The following is a 27,413-nucleotide window of genomic DNA, read 5'->3' as shown; positions in this document are numbered from 1 at the left end:
GTGTGTTATGGGGAGAAGTGGGGATTTGGGGGATCAAGGGTTTCTGTGACTCAAATTCAGCATGGCTTAGAAATAAACCATATTCTTTCACACAGAGAAAATAGCCCAGCTTGTTTCCAGTCCAGAGGAGATGATGCCCTTCTCTTATTTTGATGTGATTGTCCATTGCATGCCCTTATGGGAGCCGGGTCTAACAGCCAGGCAGTGGGAGACTTTAGAAGCCCTAGTAGGTCAGGGAAATCCAACAGACAAGATGGGCTGAGTGAACTGTGAAAAGGTATCATAGACCAGGGAACTGTTTATAGGGCAGCAGAGCACAGATCTGGAGGTTCCTGGTTCTGCCCCAGCAGCTGCTGGCAGGAGGTCACTCAGTGAATTTAGAAAAGGTAGGAAGTATAGCCAGCCAGGTTCTTTGTTTTCCTGCAATATACATCTTGCCCTCAGGAAACAAACACATACTCTGAGTGATCCCCCGCCCCCCATGCAGCAGGTCCCTCGGTCACAGGCAGGAAGAGCTTCGTAGCCCATAATTCTCTGGACTACTGCTAAATAATGTTTATATGCTGCTTGACTTTGCAGTGTGTTGTGCAATCATGTGCTTGTGTTTCATCCTCAACTCTTTCATATAGTGGACCAAGCAGATGGGAAACTTAACACTGAAAGACAGTTGCCCTGTTCAGCAGAACCGATAGCCTGCACTAGTAGGCCTCGGGAAATGCTAGCAGGATCAAAACCCAGGAAAAATTCCATGGAGATACTAGTTGCATGTGTCAGCAGCTGCACACTGTGGAAATGTATGTGTGTAAGTGGGAACAAGAAGCATCCCCCTTTCAGACAGGCACCATTGTGCGAGGTGTGGTGGCCCTGTATCCCATGTGAAAGAGCCTGCTAATACCATCATTGCCTTCACAGAACCCTCACTGGGTTGTGAGCCAGGCAACAGCCTAGAATGTTCCCAGAGGTGGATGGCAATGGGGGGATACTGTGGTTGGTTTAAACCATGGTTTATTGAAACAAGCTAAGAACAAGCTACACTTTATGATTCTGGCTTGTTTCAACAAACCAGAATTTAAACTAACCAGAATTCCCAGTTCAGATGTAACAAGAAAATCTGGTTAGTTGAAACCAGGCAGTGGCAACTTCTAATTTCTTCCTTGTGACCACACCAGAGGGGTGGGGGTGTCACTCTAAGGCTTGTTCCTGTGTGGCTAAACTATGTTTTATCATTACATCTGAAAAGGGCCAGTGTTTGTTCTTGAGTAAGCTACTGCACCAGCATGTAAGCCCAAGGCTCATTCCCATACTTTATAAACCATAATTTAGTGTTAGGTCCAAACAAGCCAATGTAGCAGAGGCAGACTTCCGAATCTAAATCCAACTTCCTGTCTACTGGACCACATTTATCTAGTCTTGATTGTAATGACTGATTGTGTACAATTGTATGTCAGCTGCTTCTTTGCCTAAAACGGAGCCTCTGTCTGGAATGGGGCCAGAGCAACATATGTAATTGAGGCTGCCACATAAGGGATGCTATAATCTTTTTATTATCTCTTTTAAAAATGCACATTGTTCTCTGTTCAAATAATAATAAAAAGCCATTAACAAAAAAAAGAGGATAATTGAGAGGACTACATGGTGCTCAAGAAGCATGCCTGTGGGTAATAAAGATTTTTTTACTGCTGCTGAGTGGGTTTCTTAATCCTTTAACTTCTGATACTGGCATTTCCTTCACTCTTGCCAAATCTTTTGCCAGAGCAGTCATCAATTTTCCATGTCACTGAAATGTTCCACAGATATTCAAGCCGGTGACCTCAGATGCTTTAATTTGAATTTTTATTCATTTATTACATTTCTGTAGCGCCCTGCATCCAAGGATCACAGGGTGGTTTGCAGTATGAAAACAGAAAAATACATAACATGGTGACAAACAAAAACAATAACCCCCCCAAAACAGTTTAAAAGGCCATAGATTGTTTAATTAGCCAGAGACCTGGGAGAAGAGGGATATTTTTGCCTGGCGCCTAAATATATGTAATGAAGGCACAAGGCGAGTTTCCTGGAGGAGTGCATTCCACAAGCGGGGGGCCACCACAGAAAAGGCCCGTTCTCCTATTGCCACCCTCTTGTGGAGGAGGCGCATGAGGAAGGGCCTCAGTTGATGATCTATAAATTGACAAGTTAGCTGACCTTTCATTATTCAGCAGGATAGGGGAAGGTGCATAGCCCTTCATTTGACAGGGCTTCGATAAGTTAGTTTCAATATTCATAGAATCATAGAATCATAGAGTTGGAAGAGACCACAAGGGCCATCGAGTCCAACCCCCTGCCAAGCAGGAAACACCATCAGAGCACTCCTGACATATGGTTGTCAAGCCTCTGCTTAAAGACCTCCAAAGAAGGAGACTCCACCACACTCCTTGGCAGCAAATTCCACTGTCGAACAGCTCTTACTGTCAGGAAGTTCTTCCTAATGTTTAGGTGGAATCTTTTTTCTTGTAGTTTGGAACCATTGCTCCGTGTCCGCTTCTCTGGAGCATCAGAAAACAACCTTTCTCCCTCCTCTATGTGACATCCTTTTATATATTTGAACATAGCTATCATATCACCCCTTAACCTCCTCTTCTCCAGGCTAAACATGCCCAGCTCCCTTAGCCGTTCCTCATAAGGCATCGTTTCCAGGCCTTTGACCATTTTGGTTGCCCTCCTCTGGACCCGTTCCAGTTTGTCAGTGTCCTTCTTGAACTGTGGTGCCCAGAACTGGACACAGTACTCCAGGTGAGGTCTGACCAGAGCAGAATACAGTGGCACTATTACTTCCCTTGATCTAGATGCTATACTCCTATTGATGCAGCCCAGAATTGCATTGGCTTTTTTAGCTGCCGCGTCACACTGTTGGCTCATGTCAAGTTTGTGGTCAACCAAGACTCCTAGATCCTTTTCACATGTAAGATCCTTTTCACATGTAATATTGTACTGTGCCATTCCTTCCCCAAAGCAACTGTTGTTCACCAGAGATGCCTAACCTATGGTCCTTCCTATGTTGCTAGACTACAACTGCCACCACCTCTAGTTAGTGACCATTATTACTGGGGCTGATGGGAGTTGGGGTTGCGCAGCTTCTGGAGAGCAGTAGGTTAGCTATCTGCTGCTTTATAAAGAAAGAAATGTCCCTGCTGTAAAACTGAGTGGTGGTGGTGGGGCAATATATAATATTTGCAAAGCCACAAATATGATCTTCTAAATTTCCCAGCTTATTTTAAAAAAAAAAGAGATGATAGCTTGTCTGTGTTGTTGAGTGCACCCCTGATTTTATGCATCATGAAAATGTATGCAGCAGACATAACTGTTCTGGGTAGTCTATCATGAAAATGTAGATGACATACCAAGTGTTAAACAACCAGGTATCTGCACCTGCTTGAGCCATGGGTGTTTAAAGATGCAGGTGTATTGTCTGTACTTTAGTGTGCCATTAATTTTCTGATAACAGTTATTTTGTAAGTGTAAAGTAGGGGTTATAGGCTGATGGAAGTTGTAGTTCAGTAACATCTGGAGGGCCACAGGTTACTTGCGAAGCTGCTTACCCAGAAAAAGGATTATTCTGTATTCCCATCCCTTGTACATACAATGTATTACAAGCAAAGAGTAGTACATTGAAGGGAACCTGCAGAACAAGTGAGTTGGTTCAAAGCCTTGTACCTTCTGCATTTGTGCATCCAGCTCGGTATTGTCCGTTCTGACAAAGAACGGGTTCTCTGGCAAAAGTCGTTCCTCTCACTTGCTACTGGATCCTTTTAACTGGAGGTGCCAGGGGCTGAACATGGGACCATTTTCAGGAGAAGAATATGCTCTGTTACTGTGCTGTGGCCTCTTCCCATGTTCTACATTGGAAGCAGGAGATGAAGGGACACGTTCTGGCATAGTTGTCTCTTTTTTGGAAGTAGGTATGGGAAGGGTCTATGCACACAGACCAACTTCTAAAAAAGAAAATGTTTTGCTGAAGCATCCGTGTATATAGTTTTTCTTGAAGCAGCACACACACACAAACCAATCCCTCGTTGCATTTTTAAATGTGGGAGTTGCTTGTGAGCCTGCTCCAGCTGGTTTAAAATACGCTCTGGGAAATGGCCCTCAAGGAGTAAAATCCCTGGCTTTGGAAGTCTGAGAGGAAGACTGCTCATTACATAGAAATGTATGCCATAAAGCTAAGACAGCTGAGATGGAGGGAAAATGGCTGAACAGAAGGGCACTTCAACACTCAAAATGATTCCCTCAGCCATTTTCCTTTACATGCCTGTTAGTGCTTTGTTTGCACATGTTTGCATCTAACTTTAGAAAGCCTTCCTCACACACAGACTGGGAGACAACCGATAGGGAGTCCAATGTCATATTATGCTCTTCAGTCATGAGCAGCCAAGATGGCGGCATGGGCAGGCAGTGACAGAAGCAGTGTCATTTCCCTCTCATTATTTCCTCAATTACTGCTGAGCTTCATCATGCTCCTCTCTTCGCTTTTATATCCCTGCCTTTCCCTATGGCAACCTCAGACATGAAAAAAAAAGGGGGGCCTGTTTGAGCTTACCATGCCCTGTGCTGATTTTATAGATATGGGAGTCAGAAGTAGAGAGGGAGAGAGAGACTACCAGTAAATGACTTTAGTCCAAGATATTAAAGCTAATGGCTCCCAGAGGGCAAGTGTGCTCCTTAATCAGTGCTTCTGGGGAACTTTTCATTTGTTGAGCCGTCTCCTGCTGATTCACGGGAGGCCCAGGTCTCACTAAGCAATTTGTAGTTTGCCCTTCTCAGGGACTTCAATTCTGAAGGCAAATATTGCAGCTGATTTTTTAAAAGGTGGACCACAGTGGAATTTATGGACAGTAATAACTTGGAACAGGTGGAAAGCCAAAAGAAGGTAGGCATCCTACGCTGGATCCTTGTAGAGTTAGCGTTTATCAAAATGACACTAGCTGCATTTAATCGTAACAATAAACTATGGTTTGTCATTACTGAACGTGCTTTGGGCCTGCCAGCTCCTTTTTCCACAGTACATCAATATTCCGCCAGCATCTGGAGCTGTTAGCTAAGGTTGGCATGAGCATCTGAAAGAAACCACAAACTTTCCCCTCCCAGGTTATACATTTGCACTTGGCAGTGTATGACTTTCAATGTGTTTTCCTTTGTTGTCAGATTTACATGCAGTAGGCTCTGATGTATATAAGTTGACCTATCTGCATAGCTGGGCACAATGTTTTCTGTTTCAGTTTTACTCCTTTTAAACAGGAAATGGCGGCTGCAGGTGTACTGAGGCTAGGACACAAGAGAGGCCTGTCTGCTTCTGAAAGCAGCTGCCCAGTGTCTCCCCCGCAGTAATGTCTATAGTAATACAAAACACGTGAAGCATGATGAAGTCACATTCTCAGAATAATACTGTATTCTTTATTAATAAAATGTTACAGAGAAGAGAGAGGAGGTGGCACAGAGCTGTCATTTTCAACTTCGGCCACATATATGTCATAAAGTCTAGCTTTAACCCCAGATACCCAAAGAAGCCTGAGAACTGTAGCCTGTGGTGGGTGCTGGGAATTGTAGCTCTGTGGCAGGTGAACTACAGTTCTCAGGATTCTTTGGGAGAAGCCATATAAATTTGCTTTAAATGTGCAATGTGCGATTTGACTAGCTATATGTTTTAACGACACCAACCCAGCTCACTGCGGTCCTCTTCCTCTCAGCATGACGCCGGAACACATATGGAGAACCAGCATGTAAAATTAGACTGCTAAGCATCTCTAGTTTATGTGGAGTTTCAGAAGTAGAGAAAAACGATTCCCTCTGCCTCCTTCCTGGAGTACCAGTCAGAAACTGAGAAGATTGGGTTGCACGATTCACAGTGAGAACCACAAAGTTCCTTATGCAGATCCTCATCTCTCCCCCCACCTCCAGTATTTTGAGTTTTCCATCAGCCTGGTTTGCTTCACTCAGGTTCCCTGGGAGATTTGTGTTGCCCCGATACAATAGCAAATGGAAAGAAGTGCTGACAAGGGAGGGAAGGGGCTTTTGTAGGGATTGCATGTGCTGCCCAGCAGGCTACAGAAAATGTTGCCAGCAGGTGCCAAGGCACCACAACGTAGCTCATATCCAGTGGCTGCTCCCACTCCTCTTTGTGCTGTCAGGCTGTGCAATATGATATTGCCCCAGGAGACGCTGATAGAAGAAAATTTAATTATCTAGCCCTTTCTGAAAAGGAGAAGACAGGCACTTTCGAGTCTGTTAACGGTATTTTTAATCAATTGGTGAGCTGAGAAAGTTGTTAAGAGAACTGCTTTCTCTCTCCCCCATCCAAATTCCTATGACTTACAGGTCCCGGGGGAAGAAGGAAGAAGCTGTTCTCTTACTGAGAGATTCCATTCAGTATGGACCAGATTTTGCAGATGCTTACTCCAGCCTCGCTTCACTGTTGGCTGAACAGGTAACCAGTTCCATTCCAGTTCACCACCTATGCTTTGTACTGTATACTAATGCTAATTTTCAGCTCTGTTGGACACATGCCTGTGATAAGAGATGTCTACTTTCCACGCAGGAAAAAACCATGAAATTGTTAAAAATTAAGGCAATTCTATACTAACCTAGCCCCAGTTGTGTGTCGGTTTCTGTACCTGAATTATACCACCTGTAGAAATGATGCATTTTATATTGTGGTGGTCCCCCCTCTGTATTCTATAATTTTTTTTTTCTATTCTGTTGCTCAGGAGAGGCATGGAGCTGTGGAGGCAACAGCTGCTAAACTTGCATAATCGCCCACCAAAAGTCTCATGCACGCCAAGGGATGTTAGGCACATTCATGTGTTCCTTGCTGCACGTACAACATGGGAAGCTGTCGTTTGTGGCTCATGTATCTCAGTACTATTTGCACAGACTTGCAATATCTGGCAAGAGAATATTTCCCAGCCCTAGTTAGATAATACCTGGGACTGAATGTGGACTTTGTGCATGCAAAGGGTTATAGGGTTAGTGTTAGGGTTGGCAAACAGCGTACAACTTTTGAAGATATACCTCTTGCCTGTCCCAATGAGGCAGGTGCCCATTTTGCAAATATGTAAAACATGTCAGAAGCATCTCTGAAATGTTTTCATTTATTTATGTTTACTTATGGAAAATTAATGCTTATGTCAATAAAAGCACTGTCGTAGGCAGGCATCCTTTCTCTCATTCACTGTAGGTAGACTGTTACATCTACGTAGGTTGATAAGGCCATATGGAAAATAGTGCAAGGATAAGGAAACCAGGGCTTTGCCTTTGGGATTCTGATGCTGGGTTGCTTTATCATCGCATGCAGAGTTGGGAGCCAGTGCCGCATACTGATTTTTCCTCTTTGCAGGTGGGGCATGAGTAAGGCTGTCTTCATTTTGAACCACCTCCAGAGAATAAACGAAATTAATTGCTCTCAGTGACAACAGACTTAAAGAGTATGGATTTTCAATACTGTGGAGCACCGGTCATAAGGCCATTAGAGCAATAACTAATATTGAGTCAAAGAGGTTGCGAGTCAAAAACAGTTGTCCCCTAGCAGCAGTAAACTTCTTGTCTGCGACAACGATAGAAAAGGTAATAGGAGAGGCTCATTCTCGATCTGCCTGTTCCCTCAAGACATTATCTCATCTGAGGAGGTAATAACATGAAGCATCAGTAAAGAATAGTTTGGTGAACTGTTAGAATCAAAGGTTTGGGTCACTTGTGAACCACCCTGTGATCCTTGGATGAAAGGCGATATAGAAATTTGATCAATAAATAAAATATACGGGTCTTCACTGACTCATCAACTTTTAATTTTAAAAATGGTCCAGGGCAATAGATGTGCTGCAAGTGGATAGCTCAGTTGGTAGAGCACGAGACTATTAATCTCAGGGTTTTGGGGGTTGAACTGGATGAACCTCATGGTTGGGGTTGCCATTGCTCCCAGAACCATTGAAAGGTCCTTCCCCACAACTTTGTAGCATGTGAACATGGTGTCCACATTGTGGGAGGAGCAGCATTGGCTCAGTTGTAAATAGATGAGGAAAGTATCTTCTCTCAGTAGCTACAGGGGAGCCCCAATGTCTTATTAGATCTGATGCTTTTACTACCCACTGGGATGGGAATCACTGATGCACTTCTTCTCCTTCCACCATGGTAACATTCCCCAACGTGGTGCCCTCCAGATATTTTTTTTACACTGCAGCTCCCACCATCCCTGACCATTGGCCATGCTGGCTGGGGCTGATGGGAGTTGTAGTCCAGGAGGGAACCAGGTTTGGGGAGGCTGCACTCTAGCAACATGTGCAGCTCTGACTCCTCCCTATTGCTAATGCCATCCCTGAATTAGTTTTGGGAGTGCACAGGAGCTGCAGCAAAGGCTCCTTCTGCGTGGTGTGGGGCTTGGCAAGTTACCTGGGGGCGCACGAAGCAGCAGCGCTACTAGCGCTCCCACGCTGCCAGACTAACAGGAGGATCAGGTCAAGCGGTAGAAGTCACACTCTCTGCAGCTACTATGAAGTAAGCAGACTGATTAATTGTGGGTTCTGGATTTATTTTTATTATAATCTGGGAAAGGGAGGAGGAGGGAGCTTTCTGATTGATTCAGTTGATCCTGCACGGCACGTTTCCCCTTGCAATGTAAGAATCTAAAATGAGCCTTGACGTTCCTTTGCTCCAGTAGTTGTAAAAAGGGGCACTTAAGATTAATGTTCCATGCTCAAGGGAGTTGGGCTGTAAGTCAGCGTAATTACCCTGTCCTCCCCTCGAAAGGTGATTTTCAAATGAGAGCAGACTTGCAAAGGGAGGACGATTACACAAGCCAGTGTTGTAGTGAGCCCCAAACTTAACTGCGAGCATTTCGCTGCTTTTGAAGATTCTGTACCTTTAAGAAAAGCCGCTTCTCTGTGATGCTTGTGGAATTCAAAGCATTATAGTGATAGCTCAGAGATAGCATAGAAGAGTTGGAAGAGCCTCTGAGGATCATTTATTTTTTTTTTTTTTATAAATATTTATTAAAGTTTTTAAATATAAATGCACAAATAATAAACAATCTTACTTCTATCACAGACATAATTTCATAACTTCTTTGGACTCCCTCGCGTCTCCCGCTCCCATTTACATCGTTAAAAGTTTTTTCCAAACAAATTATCAACTTGTTTACAATCTCATGTCCACACATTCAAATATAATCTAGCACTTCTTCCAAAAAGTTTTATATTTTCTTTAGTCTCACCCTCTGAGGATCATTTAGTCCAATCCCCTGCAATGCAGGAATATGCAGCTCCCCCTTACGGGGATCGAACCTGCAACCTTGGCATTATCAGCACCAAACTCAAGCCAACTGAGCTATTCAGCAGGAGTTTTTTAATCTCAGGGTTGTGGGTTCAAGCTCTGCGTTGGGCAAAAGACTCCTGCATTGGACCAAATGATTATTGTCCTTTCCAACTCTACAATTCTGTTTCTCTTCTGGGTCCCCCAACCCAACGAAACTTGTTCTCATTGGAATGCTTAAGACATCAAAAGTTCAGAAGGCAGTGCTTGATTTGGTTGTATACTGGCATTAGGCAGCTGACCTTGTGTCTCTGGTTGATCTAGAACAGGGGTAGGCAACCTAAGGCCTGCGGGCCGGATGCGGCCCAATCGCATTCTCAATCCAGCCCACGGGTGGTCCGGGAATCAGCGTGTTTTTACATGAGTAGAATGTGTGCTTTTATTTAAAACGCATCTCTGGGTTATTTGTGGGGCCTGCCTGGTGTTTTTACATGAGTAGAATGTGTGCTTTTATTTAAAATGCATCTCTGGGTTATTTGTGGGGCCTACCTGGTGTTTTTACATGAGTAGAATGTGTGCTTTTATTTAAAATGCATCTCTGGGTTATTTGTGGGGCATAGGAATTCGTTCATTTTTTCCCTACAAAATATAGTCCGGCCCACCATATGGTCTGAGGGACGGTGGACCAGCCCACGGCTGAAAAAGGTTGCTGACCCCTGATCTAGAATCAAATGAGGTTTTGCTTTGCTTTTTAATGAAGCCAAAATGGATGCCTTAGGCAGGAATCCTCCTTCAGAAGCATATTGTATTATTGAGGCCTGAAAACTACAATATTATGATTCAGGCAACGTAAATGGGGGTGGTGGAGACTTGGGGACTTCATTGTTTGCAGTTCATGCAGATTTTTTTGCAGAAAACACCTTCTGGAGTCAAAGGGGCATTGGACACTGCCTTCCAGCTGTTATCCATCTAGCCCAGTATTGTCTCCTGCGGCCAGAGTCCCAACTATAGGACTCACCCACAACTTGATAGCTGGTCCTTTAACTGGAGATGCCAGGGATTGAACCTGGGACCTTCTGCTTGCAAAGCAGGGGCTCGGAGCTGTGGCATCTCAAGCTTCCCTGCTGCAACCATGGCAAAGCAAAGATGGAAGGCTCATGTAGTGCATTTTAAAGGGCCACAAGAGCTGTGAGGTGTGGGTGCTTTAAAAATTCCTGATGGGGAGGAACGTAACAAAAAGCGTGCAGGAAACAGCTGCAAGAGGCCAATGCAGCTTCCGCACTGGAAATTAGGAAACATGTTGTAGCCAACACCAGTATCTGGGGCCTAAACCAGGAACGTTTTGATCTATGTCTGGGTCCTTCTCTGATGAGCAACTTAGAAAACTATCTTGAGAAGACTTGCCTTTTTGTCCAGGCTTTCCCTGGCCTGTAAGACTGGACCCTGTTTGACATGTCTGCAATGCCTCTATATGCTTTTATGTGTTTTTCTATTGCTGTTTTAGTTGCATTTTTGTTTTAATTGTATATTGTTTAAACTGTAAACTGTACACTGAAATACTAAGCTGCATGTAAATGCTTTTAAATAAAACAAATATATTTGCTTGGGATGAGTGAACCCACCCAGTTCCATTCTGCCGAGTTTTCATGGATTGTGAAATGAATAATAATTTTCTGCCAAAACTCCAGAGTGGTACACTTACACCAACAGCCAATTTTCCTTGTTTCCTGAAGACCTTTGTGCCTTGTTAGGACCTAGCAGCCCCCAAAGCTTTTGTCCCTCCTGAAGATTAACAGAAGGAGAATAAATGCTGTAAAATCCTTAAATGTACAGATATGTTCAGTTTGCATAATTCAGATTCAAAAATCTGAGCACAATTAAATACAAAAGATTTTAGCACATCATATGCCCCTATCTAGAATATATGCAGGTTAGCTGTGTAAAACTCTCCTGTGGCCTCAGATTATTCTCAAGATCACCTTGTGTGATGATGATATCTCACACAGCACCTGCCTGCCTACTTCTTGACCCCGATGAGTGCAGACCCTTTCATGGATATGATTCAGCGTTATGCCTCACAGCGCACTGTTCTTTGAAGTGCAGGCACAGCTGCCGTGCAAGCAGAAAGCGTTTCCCTCTGTTCTTGAGCCTATCTGGAGCAGCGGCAGCATCATGCTCACCCTTCAAGCATATCACAGGAGCTTCTGTTCTCATGGGAACATTATGTTTCCATCAGTGCTATTAATGTACTTCAGTCTCTTATATGGCAACCCTGCTCTTTCTCCAAGGAGCTCAGAACGGCTTGCATAACATTCTCAAGCAGTCTCCTATGCATTCAGAAGGAAATATCCTGAACCCTTCCCCAATAAGCCCATAAGCATTTCCATGAAAGAAATGGACAAGTAGCCATGAGTAGCGAGGCTGACAGCCCTCTGGGTAACCACATTTGCTAACTCTTTTTGTGTTAAGGACCAATTAAAAGAAGCAGAGGAAGTGTACCGGGCTGGAATAGAGAACTGTCCTGAGAGCTCCGATCTGCACAATAACTATGGGGTTTTCTTAGTAGACACAGGTAAGTACATACTGCACTGGGGTTATTAGATATATTCTGGTTGAACCAAGAGGGCAATTAGCTTAATCTGTGTAATTCAAAGTGCCCGAAAGCAAATATGCCCATTCTTGTTGCCATCTGTGAAAATGAACCAAAACGTCTCAATTTGTCTTTAGTTAACTTTCATATGTGTTGAAAAGTTATTCCCATTTTTGGCAGTTTTGATACCTGCTGCAACCATACCCGAATTACTTCAAAATTGTTCAGCAGCCTTTTGGTCCCCCGTCAGCTGCTGCTCCTTTTCTGCATTTTCCTTCTTTTCCCTCTTGCCCTCATCTGCCCTCACCTCCCGCTGATTAACTGCAGTGACCAGTCCGGTTTTGTCTATGATGTTGCAGTGTTACATGTGACTTGGTGATGTCACGGACATTTGTAAATGAACCCACATGGTTCACCACAACCAGAGAGATTAAATGTCAGGGAGGGTAAATGAGGCCAAGCATAATGAAAGGAGAAGAATTGTAACAGTACAATCCTACACCCCACCCTCCAACCTTAACAATGGTGTGTGTTAGCATAGTCCCTCCCACCTGCAGAAAGATGCATAGCTGGTTATCAGGGCAGGTGTGCCGTGAGCACTAGAAATTAGGGTCCTTAAAACCCTAGGTAACTGACAGTGTAAACCTGTGCATGTCTTTTAGAACAAAGCACCATTGAGTTCAAGAGGGCTTATGCCCAGCCAAGCAATCACATGCACACTTTCCCGAGAGTAAGTTCCATTGAACTCAGTGGGGGCATATTTCTGATCGGCGTGTATAGGATCACACTGCAAATGAATAAATTAATGAGTCAGCATCCACATTGGGTGGTCATTGGAAATGCGCTTGGAAGGGTTTGCAATTAGCAGTCATGTCCAGCTGGCAACCTTCTTGGTACATGCTTGTCTTTTCAAGCCAGCAGAGTGTTGTCCTGCTTTCTGTCTGGGCACCAAAGGGTTGCCTGCCATATCCTGATGGTGATGCATTATGACCTCTTTGAAACCATGTATGCTTTGGCCACTTCCCAGGCTTTCCTGCTGCAGCTCAGTGGTGGCTCAGAATTGCACATCAGCTCCTAGAGGAAGAATACAGCTGCTACAGAAGAAAACCAGGCTTTGCAGTGGACTTGTTTTGTGCAAACACAAATGCTGTGACTTGGAAAAGGATTTCTCAGCAAAGGACTCGTGGCAGAATGCGGAGTCTTTCAGATCCAGCTTCTGTAGCTTTGGTTCCCTCCTTGGCACAAACATAATAGAAGTAGTCACTGCAAATGGCACGTCATACATTGACTTGAATTTGAATAGTGGACCAAGAAAGTAAACCACTGCTTTTGGCTCTCAGGTTGCCCATTCCAAAACAGACTTCAGACAATTGGCTGAGCTGTTGACAGGGAAGGTTACATAACTATCTGGGCTTCTAACTGCTGCAGCAAGCATTTCTCAGAGATAAAATAAGGGAGAAGGTGCATATTAACACTTCTGAAAGCCACAGCAGGAAAAGTAAATTTTGGTGATCCTGTTGCCTTTGTATTGTGGTGACAGGCACCCTGTGGTGGAAGAACTATCAAATCTTGAGTCCAGCCAGTTTTCCACCAACCAGAGAATATGCTAGTGATAGGGTAGCCAGAGGGAAAAGAAATATGCCAGCCTTAATGCTGCTGTACTTCCCCACCCTCAAACCTATTCCTAGGTGGGTTTTGGGGGTAGGATTTATTGGAGTAGGAGAACTTTAGATCTAGCAGATCCAAAACCTCCCCAGATTCATCCTGGCACACATACACTTTGGAATAATACCGCCTTCTCTGTCTTCTACTCTTATTGTGTTAAATAAAAAATAATAATTCAGCCATTCTGAAACCTAACCTCAATGAAATGAGCTGTCTTCTATTTTTTTGCTAGGCAGAAATGTAGTATAGATGTTTTCTATATATGTATTTTTAATATCCCTACTTTGTTGGGGTTCGTTCCATTCTCCTCCTCTTAAGCAGTTTATTGTAGCCTCAGAATAGCCCCTGGACACCAAGCAGTGCCAGAGTTGCTTTTCTGTGGTGGGAGAAATTCTTCCTCTTTGCCTTGATCTGCATTCTGCCTGAGAGGGCAGGCACCTGCTCCTTAGGCTGCAAGTCTCTTCTCTTCTGCAAAGGTCTTGGATGAGGTCAGGGTAGAGAATCTCAGCGCTTTAAATTTAGAAAAATAAAAAGTAGTTTTCTGAAAAGCCCGTTGAATGCTCAGCCTTGCCTCAAGAAGCCTGGATAGGTGATAAAAGGGGCCGTTTTTATTCCTTTCACGGACTGTGATTATTAGCATCGTCTCCAGAGTCAGAGGCATAAGAAACACACGGACGGTTTGAGGAATATGTCTCTCACTCAATTTTGCCCTCATACTGTCATATATCTCCTTGCTCCCACGCTCCCCAAAGACGCTTTTGACAGCACAGGGGGAAAGCACAGCAATTAAAAGTGCTGGGGATTGTGACAAATCTTTCTGTTGCCATCTGAGCTTTCCTGCCAGCGGAGGTGACGGAGAGGCCTGTCACTGTCAACCCCGACTCTTCCGAAACCGCAAGTTAAGGCATTGGGATAAAATGCTTACAATAATATGAAGCTTTAACTAGCTTAACTGTGGCTCAGCCAGGAACATTTTAATTTGCTTTCAGAATCTGCTCAGGTTTAACTTGCTCCTTGAACTCAAAACACTTGGTAATTCTTTTTGTACATTCCTCTTGTTACATGGATTCAGTATTCAGGTAGATTGTATAAGAGATACTCTTGATGAGTCCACACTTAACTTTGCTCTGCATTTCTTGGCATTTCCCGGTCAGTGTCCAAATGCTTTTGTTTGTTTTGGTTTGCCCCTTAGCTTTCCCCCAGGTAAGGCCACTCTTTAATGCAGAATCGGAACAAACAGCCTGACCCTACCTTGCAGGGTTGTTGTGATTAAATGAGGGGGGATAACCATATACTCCACTTTGAGCTCCTTTGAGATAAAGGTGGAATATAAGCACAATGAATAAATAAAAATAAAATAAGTAAAGTCGAAGTGGCTTGCACCTGGGGTGCCTTGAATGATAGTCAGGGGTGCCGTGGGCAACACTGGCCTCTGTCCCTCTTTCCTTCCCTCCTTCTTCTGATTCCCTCTCGTGTCTCTGCCTCCCAAAGGCTTGCACAACTGATTGTTGCAGCAGCCCTGGCTACAAGCTTCCCAGGCGAATGGTGCCTCTGGGGCTATCCAGGAGGTGCTTCCCAGGCCCCTGTGGGGCAATGTGAAGAAGCACCTCTCTTTGGGGAGGGGGCAGCTCAGAGACTAGGGGCGGCAGTGGCGGCTTCCCAGAGAAGTCCCAAGGAGAGGGGATAAGAGAGGAGGCTGAGGGAGCACTCCACAAGGGAGAGTGCTTGGAAAGGGGTGAGGGGCTGCTGGCTCCGCAGGCAAAGGGTGACATAATTGGGCTCCTCAGCCCCACAGGGGTGCCACAGAAAGAATGTAGTTGGTCAAGGGAGCTGTGGGCTCAAAAAGGATGAAAACCTCTGGGCTAAGACATTTAGAGGTTTATAATCAAAACCAGAACCACAGTTCATATCCTGAAAGCTATAGAACACCAACACAGGTACAAGAGGCACAGATGGCATTTCTTCCTAGCACTGTTGCCAAGAGGCAGGACACTGTTCTGTAACCATTGCAGCTTCAGAGTGGTATTCAGTGCTACCCCTACTCAGAGTAGACCCATTGATGTTAATGAACATGACTAACTTAAGATAATTAATTTCAGTAGGTCTGCTCTCTACAGGACTAGCATTGAAGGTAAGCACAAAGGGGAGTCCAAGGTAAGAGTTCATTACAGTGGTGCCCCACAAGACGAACGCCTCGCAAGACGGAAAACCCGCTAGACGAAAGGGTTTTCCGTTTTGGAGGCGCTTCGCAAAACGAATTTCCCTATGGGCTTGCTTCGCAAGACGAAAATGACTTGCGAATTCCTGCTGGGTTTTTTCCCTCCCCCCCCCTTTTCCTAAGCCCTAAGCCGCTTATCAGCTGATCCGCTAAAAGCCACTAAACCGCTAATAGCGCTAATCCGCTAAGCTGTCAATGGGCTTGCTTCGCAAGACAAAAAGACCACTATACGAAGAGCCTCACGGAACGGATTAATTTCGTCTTGCGAGGCACCACTGTACAGTCGTCTAGATTAGCCTGGGTAGCTCACTTGATTAGAGTGTAGTGCTGATAACGCCAAGGTTGAGATTTCATACCCATATGGGACAGCTGCATATTCTTGTGCAGCAGAGTGTTGGACTAGATCAGTGTTTCCCAAACTTGAGTCTCCAGTTGTTCTTAGACTACAACTCCCATCATCCCTAGCTAGCAGGACCAGCAGTCAGGTATGATGGGAGTTGTGGTCCAACAACAGCTGGAGACTCGAGTTTGGGAAACACTAGATTAGATGGTCCTTCGGGGTCCCTTCCAACTTTACAATTCTGTGATTCTATTGCTGTGAGAGATGGGAGTTTGCCGTGAATAAAACAGCTGAAGGGTCTTGAATCACTGTAAATATGCTTTGGCCTTGAGGGCATGACTGAAAGTTTCAAATAAAGTGAAATTAACAAGAGGCGCCCCCCCCCCTTTTATTTTACAATTCTTAAACATTGGTTATTTTTAACCTTGACGTATTTATTTGCATTTCACATGCAGATTACGTATGCATACTGCTGTGGAAGATGTTTCCATGTGACAGGCAGTAGATTCATTTACAAAATTTATCTTAAATAGCTGTTTGCTTCCCAAGGCTAGCAATCTGTAACTTTTCTGCAGGATGAAATTAACATCAACACATCGGTTGTTGGCTTTTTTTTAAGCATAAGACACTGATGAATGATACTACTTAATCAGTTTACACACAGCTTGAGCGCTCTCTTGCTCTCTTCTTCTCTGCTGTAATGGATTTCTCCAAAATTTCATCTGTCACGTCTGTCCATGAAAAATACAGTCAAGCAGCTCCATCTTGTGGCGATGCAGAAATACAGTCTTAGGTTTTGCCACGAAAGGACACTTTAGACCAAACCAATCTATTTATTGATAGAAGGAATAAAATACCTGTAACTGTGCTGTTTTGTTTTTTCCTATTTAATGTTAGTGTCTTTAAAAAAAATGTTAGTGTCTTTAAGAAAAAAAGCTTTTCTTGCAAGCTTCTTTTAGCATCGTTAGAGGAGCAGGTTATACTTTTATTTACATCATAAATAAAGACCACCTCTGCCAAGTGCAGATGGTAACCTTGAGCAAGTAATCTCCACCCCCACTAACTTCCATGAACAATGCATTTCCCCCCCCACACACACACACATTAGCCCTATGGGGTCAGTTAGGCTGGCCTGTGTGGTGTAGTGATTAGGGATGCTGCACTTAAGTCTCAGGTACAAATTCCCACTCTTCTATGACAGCTCTTCTCTTTTCATGGAGGAGAGGGCTATCAGTGGCTACTAGCCATGAAGGCTATGGCCTACCTCCATGGTTGGGGGCAGCAATGCTTCCGAATACCAGTTGCTGGAAGCCACAGGAGGGGAGAGGGCTCTTGTGCTCATGTTGTGTTGGCTGGTTTCCCATAGGCATCTGGTTGGCCACTTGAGAGTGGGGTGCTGGGCTATTGGCCTTCTCCAGCAGGCTTTTCTGAAGGTTCTTAAGTTGGGTAACCTTGGACTAATCCGCATCTCTCCGCCTAACCTCTCACATAGTTGTTGTGAGGATAAATATGTTTGTGTGTATTTGGAGAATCTTTGTATATGAATACTCTTTGGGTTTGGTCAGTCAACCAGCTACAAATCCACCTAACAGATACCTCGTTCAACCCACATTTTACCAGCTTCCTCATGGGGGACTTTGTCAAATGCCTTACTGAAATCAGGATACACTATGTCCATAGCATTTCCCTGATCCACCAAGTTTGTACAGTGGTGCCTCGCAAGACGAAAAGAATGCGTTCCGCGAGTCTCTTCGTCTAGCGGTATTTTCGTCTTGCGAAGCAAGCCCATTGACGGCTTAGCGGATTAGCGCTATTAGCGGTTTAGCGGCTTTTAGCGGCTTTTAGCGACTTATCGGCTTATCGGCTTAGAAAAAGGGGGGGGAAGGGGGGGAAACCCGCAGGAACTCGCAAGACATTTTCGTCTTGCGAAGCAAGCCCATAGGAAATTCGTTTTGCAAAGCACCTCCAAAACGGAAAACTCTTTCGTCTAGCGAGTTTTCCGTCTTGCGAGGCATTCGTCTTGCGGGGCACCACTGTAATTCCATCAAAAAAAGAAATCAGATTGGTCTGGCGTGATTTATTTTTGAGAAACCCATGCTGGATCTTAGTAATCACAGCATCCTTTTCTAAATGCTCACAGACCAACTGTTGAATTATCTGTTCTAGGACCTTCCCTGGTATTGATGTCAAGCTCACTGGTCGGTAATTACCTGGGTCTTCCTTTTTCATCTTTTTGAAGATGGAGACAACATTTGCCCACCTCCAGTCTGTAGGGACCTCACCTGTTCTCCAAGAATTCTCAAAGATAATAGACCAAGGCTGTGAAATAACACCCGGAAGCTCCTTTAGTACCCTTGGATGCAGCTCATCAGGCCCTGGAGATTTGAATTCATTTAAAGTAGCTAGATGTTCCCTTACTACCTCTTTTCCTATCTTGGGCTTCAGCTTTTTCCTTACATCATTTATTCTATTATCACCAGGATGGGCATCACTTTCCTTTTGGGTGAAGACAGAGGCAGAGTAGGTGTTGAGTAGTTCCACCTTTTCTCTGTCACCCAATAGCATTTCTCCATGTTCTCCACGCAGCTCTTCAGCTCCCTGCCCACTGTCTCATATTCCCTTGCTATGTGTGGCATCCTGGTTGCCTTGGAGGAAAGGTGGGTTTAAAACATTAAACAAATAATGCAAGATATTCAGGTGACCTAGGGTTGAAGAACACAGTTTTTCAGACTCTTCTTGAAGGTGTGGTTGGTTTTCATATGTATTCCCAAATACATGAGCACAAACAGAACCCATAATAGCTTTGCAGGATATGTAAAGAGAAGCCATAACCAAACCTTCTTTATTTCCTAGGATCTCCAGAGACTGCAGTTTCCCACTACCAGAAGGCCATTCAGCTTAGCCCCAGTCATCATGTGGCCATGGTGAACCTTGGCAGGCTGTACCGCTCCTTGGGGCAGAACAAAGATGCTGAAACTTGGTACAAACGGTAAGGCAAGGCAGGATGGGGATGTGTGTGCCACTTTATAGTGTCAAATTCCTTTTTTGGGGCTCAAGGCATCTATTTGTAAGAAATCCCAGATATGTACAAAGGAAAATGTAAATGCCAATTTTCTGAACAAATGATGTAAGTAATAACTTCATAATGCACTTTGCTCATGCCATTTATTGCAACTGTAGTAGTTTGGGTTATTTCCTGAAATGCAGAATAATGTAGTTGTTGCCATGGAAGTAAAGCCACAAGAAAGGCATCAATAGGCAAGGGGAGTAGCAATCATGATGATAGAAGGCAGCATCCTATATAACTGCTTGTGTATTTGTTTTGGAGCCTAACAGCAGGCACATTTCAATCCATGCTATTTGCTTCCTTGTTTCCACTGCTCCCCTCTTTTTGGTTGCCAACATTTAGGGCACTGAAAGTAGCACGGAAGGCTGAAATCTTGTCTCCTCTTGGAGCTCTGTATTATAACACAGGGAGATATGAAGACGCCTTAAAGGTGTACAGGGAAGCTGCAGCACTTCAACCATCCAACAAGGAGACTCGGCTGGCTCTGGTGAGTGTGTGTGTGTGTGTGTGTGTGTGTGTGGCAGAGGAGGGGGAGTTATATCATACTGACCATTGGAATCATAGCAAGGGCAACTGTCCTTCCATGTCAAAGGAGCAGTTCCTCTACTCCTGACTCTGTGAAGGTCAGTGGATTTCAGCTTTGCAGTTGCTTCCACTTGCAGTTACTGTAGGTCTGGGAGAGGAAGTGGACTGTTTAGATGTACCACTGAACCATGGTTTTGAATTATGAGAATGAGCCATCCCCAAGCCTTGGGTTTGTACACTCCCACTTTTCTTCTGGCATGACTATGAAGAAGAGTTTGAAGACTCCTACTTCTGTTTTCAGTTAAGCACAGCTTTCTGTGTTGTTCGAACCCCACAGACAGTGGCTAATAGTCACTATGGTTTGTTGAAACAAGGCAACTTCAGACTATAGCTTAAGAAGTTGGCTTGTTTCAACAAACCATAGTTAAAATTAACCACAACTTATGGTTTGGATGTAATATTAAACTGTGGTCATTCTAACAAAAATGCAAGCTTCTGATTTATTCCTTCTAGCCATGCTGGAAGAGGAACAGGGAAGGCTTATATGAGTCCAAGCTTCCCAAAGCTGATGTTGAGAAGTGATCTGATTACAATTATCAATGCCCTGGCAGCAGCTAGTTAGACAACTGTAATGCTGGTACTTAGAGATCTTGACTGGCTGCCAGTTTGCTTCTGGGCTCAATTCAAAGTCCTGGTATTAGCTTTTTAAAGTTCTAAATGGGCTAAGACCAGAGCATTTGAAAAATGGCCTGCTCCCATATAAACCAGCCAGGGGTTCAGATTATTATCATCCAGCTCTGGTGCCCACCCCCTGAGTTGAGGTGTGTGGCTTTCTCCATGGTAACATCTTATCCAGTGAGGTTCCAGTGTTGCAATGCTCACTCACTGGAAAGTCATCCCCCTTTTTAAAAAAATTTTTAAAAAAAATTAAAGTAAAAATTTATTCAAAAGTTGCAATGCAGCTTTGTCCGCTGCCATAATATCACAAAATGATCACCCCACTCCTCAATCCCACATCACTGTCATGTTGGCTCACCAAATATCCTCAGTAGGAACCCAACTGCCAATCTGGTTGGCTGGACATTTTGAATATATATATCCCCCCCACAGACACCTCTGTGGTGATGAGAGCATTAAAATATCCTGTTCTTCTTCAGTAAAAGAGAAAAAGGGAGACAGATCATGTCAGAGGTATCTTTTTGGGAGATGCCTTTGATTAGTTGCCATCGGTATGTGAGGCGTTCTGATAGAATTGGAAAGTCATCCTATAAACTCCTGTGATGACACAAAATGCTTGTAAATATGAGCTCCTCCAATCAGGACACCTTTTAGGGTTTGTTTGTTTGTTTGTAGGCTCAAGTTTTAGCAATGATGGGGCAAACCAAGGAAGCGGAACAAATGACCAATCATATTGTGACTGAGGAGGCAGAATGCCTGGAGTGCTACCGCCTTTTGTCAGCCATCTACAGCAAGCAAGAGAACTACAACAAGGTAGGAATGCTGTTCTGGTGGGAAATCTTCCAGTCAAAGCACTTGGTTAGGAGATCAGCCTTTGTCCACCCATCAGGTGGAGATAGTCCTATAATGATGCATAGCAATAACCCTTAAGCCAACCCAGACATCATGTGGCTTTGTGCATGTATTGTCACTGAGTGTTAAGATCTCAGCTTGGGTCTAAGAACTGTTTGCAGAAGAAAGCTGCTGGAATGAGATTTTCCCTTCCCCTACTTCCGTCAGCAATCTCAAGAAGCCTCTCCAGATGTTCAGGAGACCCTCCTCAACTCTGCCTAGTAACTCTGCCTAGTTTGATGTAATTCCACCCTCTCCTGTCAACCTCCCATCAACCGCCAGTCTCACCCAGTAGGGTCCCCTGATTCTCAGAAGAGACTTTTCTGGAGAAGTAGAGGAGAGACTCCATTTTCCAACTTCCTTCAGCAAGTGGTACTGAGGATCCAACTGCTGGTGAAATGTTAGTTTTCTTGCCAGAAAAAAATGGCAAAAAGTAGCTACACAAATTGCCTGATCAGTACTGCAGCAAAGAGAAGGGTTGTATGTCCAATAACAAAAAGATTGGTGCTTTCAGAATGAAGTAGGGATGTTTTCCTCAGTGTTAAAAGGGGACAGGAACATCAAGGTACAGGCTACTGACAAAATATTATGAAGTCTGCAAAAGCATTTTCACCCATGTTCACCTCTGACTTTGGATCTGTTTCACACATTGTGGAGGAGCAAAACCAAGTTTGTGACCGGCTGGACACTTGTCAGAAAACCACAGCCAGTTCTGGTTCTGTGATGAGAATACCTGTATGATACAAATGGGTCTCATTCACACATTACATGTGTTTATGTGTACACCTAAAAACATTTGTGAATCAATACCAAAATATTATAGGAGTTCTGCTCAAATGACCCATATTTATCATTGTTTGTGTGTTTGTTCAGGCGCTTGAAGCCATAGACAAAGCTCTACAGCTGAAACCAAAGGACCCCAAAGTCATATCAGAACTCTTTTTCACTAAAGGAAACCAGCTAAGAGAACAAAATCACCTGGACAAAGCTTTTGAGGTAAATATAATAATAATAATTAAAAACCATATGGCTGTCTTAACTCACCAGCCACCTGTTTCATTTAATGTATCACACAGATCTTCAGATTCATTGGCATACATTCAAGTGGGCCCCCACACAGCTGAGGATGATGAGGCAAATGGGGTGCCCCATGAAGAAGGCACTTTAGGAATCCTGTATCCCTGCTCCCCCAGTTGGGTGCCCTGAAACTGCTGTTCGATTTATGTGGCAAAGGGGTGAAGCCAGAGATGCAGGCAGACATCCTGTATATCTGGTCTGTTTAAGATTCAGCACTGTGTGTCCTCGTTCCTATGATCAAGCACGTGTTTTATTACCCAGTCTTCTGGAGGAATGTTGCTGACACTCCATTCTGAAATCTCTATGATTCATAATGCTCTCCTCCAATTCAGTGCAAGCATTATAACCTCCCGAGGTTCTAGTTTGCAATCTGTGCCCCTGCCTCCCCCACCTGCTCTCCCAAGAAATAGCTTTTCAGAGCCTTAACAGAATGGTACCATCCTATTGTAAGCACATAAGACTGTGAAGCAGTTTTTGAAATCACTTGTAGCTCTGAGGAGATTTCAGAAAGGCATGTTAGTGACGTTCCTTTACTGGCCTCTCTTGAGATTTCCGCACTGCGGGCAGGATTGTTCCAACATTTGGGCTTTGTTTTGTTTTTCATCTTAATTTAGAGCTATAAAGTTGCTGTAGACTTCAACCCGGAACAAGCACAAGCCTGGATGAACATGGGGGGGATTGAGCATATCAAGGTAAGAAGATTTGCAAGCTCTGCCCATGGATGTGGCCCTTTGCTGAGGAACAAAGAAGGGCAGAAAGTGATTCAGAGATAATTAGGCAGGGCTAAGTTAGGAGTCGGAGGTCCATCAAATCACTCATTTGGGCATATACATTAGAATATTCTATTCAGAGTGTATTTTGATGGTGTAAGGCTCAGAAGGGGTTGAGTAAAAAGGTAAAGGGACCCCTGACCATTAGGTCCAGTCGTGACTGACTCTGGGGTTGCGGCGCTCATCTCGCTTTATTGACCGAGGGAGCCGGCGTACAGCTTCTGGGTCATGTGGCCAGCATGACCAAGCCACTTCTGGCGAACTAGAGCAGCGCACGGAAACACTGTTTACCTTCCCGCTGGGGCGGTACCTATTTATCTACTTGCACTCTGACGTGCTTTCGAACTGCTAGGTTGGCAGGAGCTGGGACAGAGCAACGGGAGCTCACCCCATTGCGGGGATTTGAACCGACGACCTTCTGATCGGCAAGCTCTAGGCTCTGTGGTTTAACCCACAGCGCCACCCGCGTCCCCTAGGGGTTGAGTAAGTCCCTGCAAAAAGGATGTGGTGTGGAGGGGGACAAGCCAGCAGTGGGGGACTTACCCCTATTCCAAACTCCTTTCAGTTTGGTCACAGAACCTAGAAACTCAACAGAAGTTAACCTGGCAAAAATGTGTTTAGCTGAACTATTTTAAAGGCTTGTATTCCATCTGCCAGGCTCAGGCTGGCTTAGTTGACAGCAGCCCTGCTCCTGAAAGGAGTTTGGAATTGGGGGAAATTACACTTGCATAATTTACCCCAGAGTAAATTACAATGGCTTTCTGTAGCGCAGATTCCTATGCCCAACAACCGCCTGAGACATAGGTCTGCGTAGTTCCTACTTTGTCGATCTGAAGCAGGGACAGAGTTTGGTGTCTTGGCCACTAGGCTACATCCCTTCACTACTGCACAATTCCATGCTGGTTCTGTCTGCACATTTGTAGCTATTGGCATGTGAGACTAGGACAGGGCTGTTAGGAATAGTATTTCAGCAACAGGAGCTTTGCAACGGGTGCTATGATTTCCTCCTTCCTCCTTTCCTTTTGCAGGGCAACTATATCATGGCACGTGGCTATTATAAGAAAGCTTTGCAGCTGGTTCCAAACAGCAAGCTTCTGAAAGAGAATCTGGCAAAACTGGATCGCTTGGAAAAACGGCTGCAGGAAGTTCAAGAGAGGGGATAAAAATGGGGGGTAGCCAGTGGAGTGCAATGTCTCCTGGAGATGAGCAGAAACTGTGGAAGCCCCGAAGCCCACACAAGACAGAAGTGAACTGAAAGGACCTAGCAGGGAGGCAGTGGTGACCCAGACTAAGAAGGGTGCACATGGGAATCATGCTGGAGTCGCCAGAAAGCTATGGGGAGTCCTCCTGCTTCTCTTTGGATGAGCTGAAGGATGGGCGCAAAGCTCGTCGTAATCCAGAATTATATTTGGGTTTGCCTCATGCTACTTTCCATTAGTGCTGACAGTAGGAAATGCTTATATAACGTCCATGTCTCTCACTTGTTAAAAATCATCATCATCATCATCATCAAGCAGTGGGATGATTATGAGAAGTGAAACAGAGGCCTGATTCAGCAAGGAACGGAGGAGGCAGCCCCCACCATTCAGTCTTGATATAAAGAATATTTTACCATAGAGGCCTACCAAAGCCAGGCACCTTCATTGGCCAAGAAGATAGTGGGCAGCAGCCAAAGAGGTAAAGAAATAGCAGCCCCCTTCCAGGCCCCAATAGGGATTTTGGTTGCATTTCGAGGAAAGCAATTCTCCATCACCCAAAGAGGAGGTGGGTGCAACTAGCTCTCAGCTGAATATTTCGATCATGAGGGCAGTTCCAGAAGAAGTCACTCATATGAAAAATCTTTTTCATTGCAGTTTGTACTGAAGGTCTCACACAGTGTTAGAAGTTTAGTAGCTCTGCTTTTCTCCGATCCGAATAACAGGGTGGTTGCTGTTTTTGTAGAGAATGAAAGTGCCAGATGGGGGAACGGAGAGAAACAGCTCTGGAAAACCCCCGTCATATGGCTTATTCCCATATCAATGATATTAGGGTCCCAAGTTGCTCTTGAACCCATGCACACTGGGTCCCCCCCCCATCATAGACCCTTGTTTTGCCTCAGAGGCTGACCTCAGGAGCTCTCCTGAGTTTTCAGGACAGCTTGTAAGGTAGTGGCACAATAGGTTGTTGGGAGCATATGGGAAGCTGCCTTATACTGAGTCGGCCCAGTATTGTCTACACTGACTGGTAGCAGCTCTCCATGGTTTCAGACGGGGGACATTCCCAGTCCTACCTGGAGATGGTGAGGGTTGAACCTGTCTGTGTGCAAAGGCAATGAACTGAACTTCCTCCAAAGGAGGAAGGAAGGAAGGCCTTAGAAGGTCCACTAAGCACACACCAGTGGCTCTTTGGATCTCAGCTGAAGACAGAGATGATGGGATCATTTTCCAATGGTCTTTGGACTTGATTTGTGCACAAGGCAGAGGGGAGTGAGTGAAGAAAGGGATTTTGAGGCCTATTCTGCCCACCTCCATATGGAGATTCTCTTTCTCCCACTGAATAAAAAATGAGATAAAAGATAAATATGGTAGAGAAGAAGGAAGCTCACAGGGATTTGGTGTTTATTTTTGAGCGTTATTTATTTAACTTTTCTCTGCAGCATAAGTGATATATTTCACTACTGGGAATGTAGCTAAAATTGTGGATGCTGCTCTTATTTTTATGAAGCCAGAGAAGGTAGCAACCACAGAGGGGGAATGTATGTGAATAGTTGTTAATATTTCTAGCCTATAAAGGGTGGCCGACATGGTGCTCTCCAGATTTTGCTGGACTGCAACTCCCGTCGGGCCCACCCAGTATGGCCATTGGTCAGAGATGACAGGATTTGTAGTCCAACAACGTCTGAAGGGCACCACATTGGTGACCCCCTCTTCAGAGCATATTTCAGATGCCTCAGAGCTCTAAAGATTCTTGTCTTCTCAATCCTTGTTAGCTCCATTGATTGAATAAAGTTAAATCCTACTAAAATGAGGATTCCGCATGCTCGATAAAGAGCTCAGACGTCGTGTGCATTGACGGGGTTCATGACGTTAAGTGAAGAGGCCCTCCATCAGCAAGACCTCTGCTCTGCGAACAAGTCTCCAGCCAAGAAACAGGCAGCAAACGCTTTACTAAAACACAAAGCGCTGTAGTCCAACTTGTTCCTACCTCTTGCTAGACATTGGCCTCAGTGAGGATTGTGTCTGTTTTGTTTTAGAGTTTCTGTCAAACGAATACTGATGACCGTTTACCAGTTAATAATTTAATTGTGATATGCATGTAACTACTTTCTGCGCCCCTTGTTTGATAATTTACCACACTTTAAGGAATCTGGAGAATGGCAGATGCTCATCATTTGGCAGGGCAATACCTTCCCCCCCACATATGCACTATTCGGTGGCTGCTGGTTGCCAGTACTTAATCACTGTTGTCTGCAAAAGGGCAGCTTGGGAAAGTTTGGCAGAAATTGTTAAATGCCTCAAGGCATTCTAGAGTGGCAAAGGAAGTGGACCTCAATATCTTTATTGAAAAAAATATCATTACTCTGAGTTGCCTTAATAATTAGGTAGTGTGCCCCAGTGGGTTGAGAGTTTGGAGACCTGGGTTCAAGTCCCACTTCTGCTATGGACTTGGGCAAGTCAAAGTGTGCTAGCTCCCATTCCCCATCTGTGAAATGTGTATAGTGCTTACTTATTACATGTGGTTGTTGTGACGGCAAATACAGCAAGCCACTTCACAAGTTAAGAATTCTGAAAAGAGTAGATATGATGGAGCATCAAGAGATGCAGAATTAGGTTTAAAGATTTACTGGTAAATGTCCCTCTGCTTGCTTAAATTCTTTGTACCACCCTGAGCTTTCAGGGTGGGGCAAAAATCTAGAGGGGTTTAGGGGTGGGAATAGTTTTCCAGCAGTTAATTTTTGGCCTCAAGGCAGCTGAAGTTGGTTAACTTATGACTAAGGTCCATTTTATCACCTGCATTTCTTTTAGCATGCCTTTAAATGTTGTTGCTCTTGGCAAAGCGTGTAAGCCCAATGATTATAGATACTCCCAGTAAAACTATTGTGGGAAACACGATGCAATCCAGCATGAAGTTCTGTTGAACAAACCCCATTGAAATAAACAACTCATTTGTTGATTGTGCACCTAGGCTCTGATCCAACTTGTGTTGGACAGATTTCACATGCATCCGCATGAACTTTACTCCCATTGCTGCGATGCCTGGGGGGAGACAGGAATACAATTTTTAAATGTGCTTGTATCAGTCATTTAAATTGATTGACAGCCATGGAGAAATAT

General features: G+C 44.4%; 1 protein-coding gene across 1 annotated transcript in view; it reads left to right on the top strand.

Annotated features, from left to right (window-relative positions):
• TMTC1 (transmembrane O-mannosyltransferase targeting cadherins 1) overlaps window positions 1–27,196 on the top strand; it is a gene marked incomplete at its 5' end in the record, with an annotated part of 145,358 nt that extends 118,162 nt beyond the window's left edge. The window contains 8 exons of the mRNA XM_081878877.1: window positions 6,355–6,463; window positions 11,749–11,851; window positions 18,946–19,081; window positions 19,502–19,646; window positions 21,038–21,175; window positions 22,127–22,249; window positions 22,945–23,022; window positions 24,129–27,196. Coding sequence (XP_081735003.1) covers window positions 6,355–6,463; window positions 11,749–11,851; window positions 18,946–19,081; window positions 19,502–19,646; window positions 21,038–21,175; window positions 22,127–22,249; window positions 22,945–23,022; window positions 24,129–24,263 — 967 coding nt within the window. The 3' untranslated portion in view covers window positions 24,264–27,196. The remainder of the gene's footprint in view (window positions 1–6,354; window positions 6,464–11,748; window positions 11,852–18,945; window positions 19,082–19,501; window positions 19,647–21,037; window positions 21,176–22,126; window positions 22,250–22,944; window positions 23,023–24,128) is intronic.
• Window positions 27,197–27,413: the final 217 nt, after the last annotated feature.

The sequence above is a fragment of the Podarcis erhardii genome (genome assembly GCF_964252035.2).
Source record: "Podarcis erhardii genome assembly, chromosome: 10".
NCBI lineage: Eukaryota > Metazoa > Chordata > Lepidosauria > Squamata > Lacertidae > Podarcis > Podarcis erhardii.
This window is presented reverse-complemented; position numbering and strand designations above follow the sequence as displayed.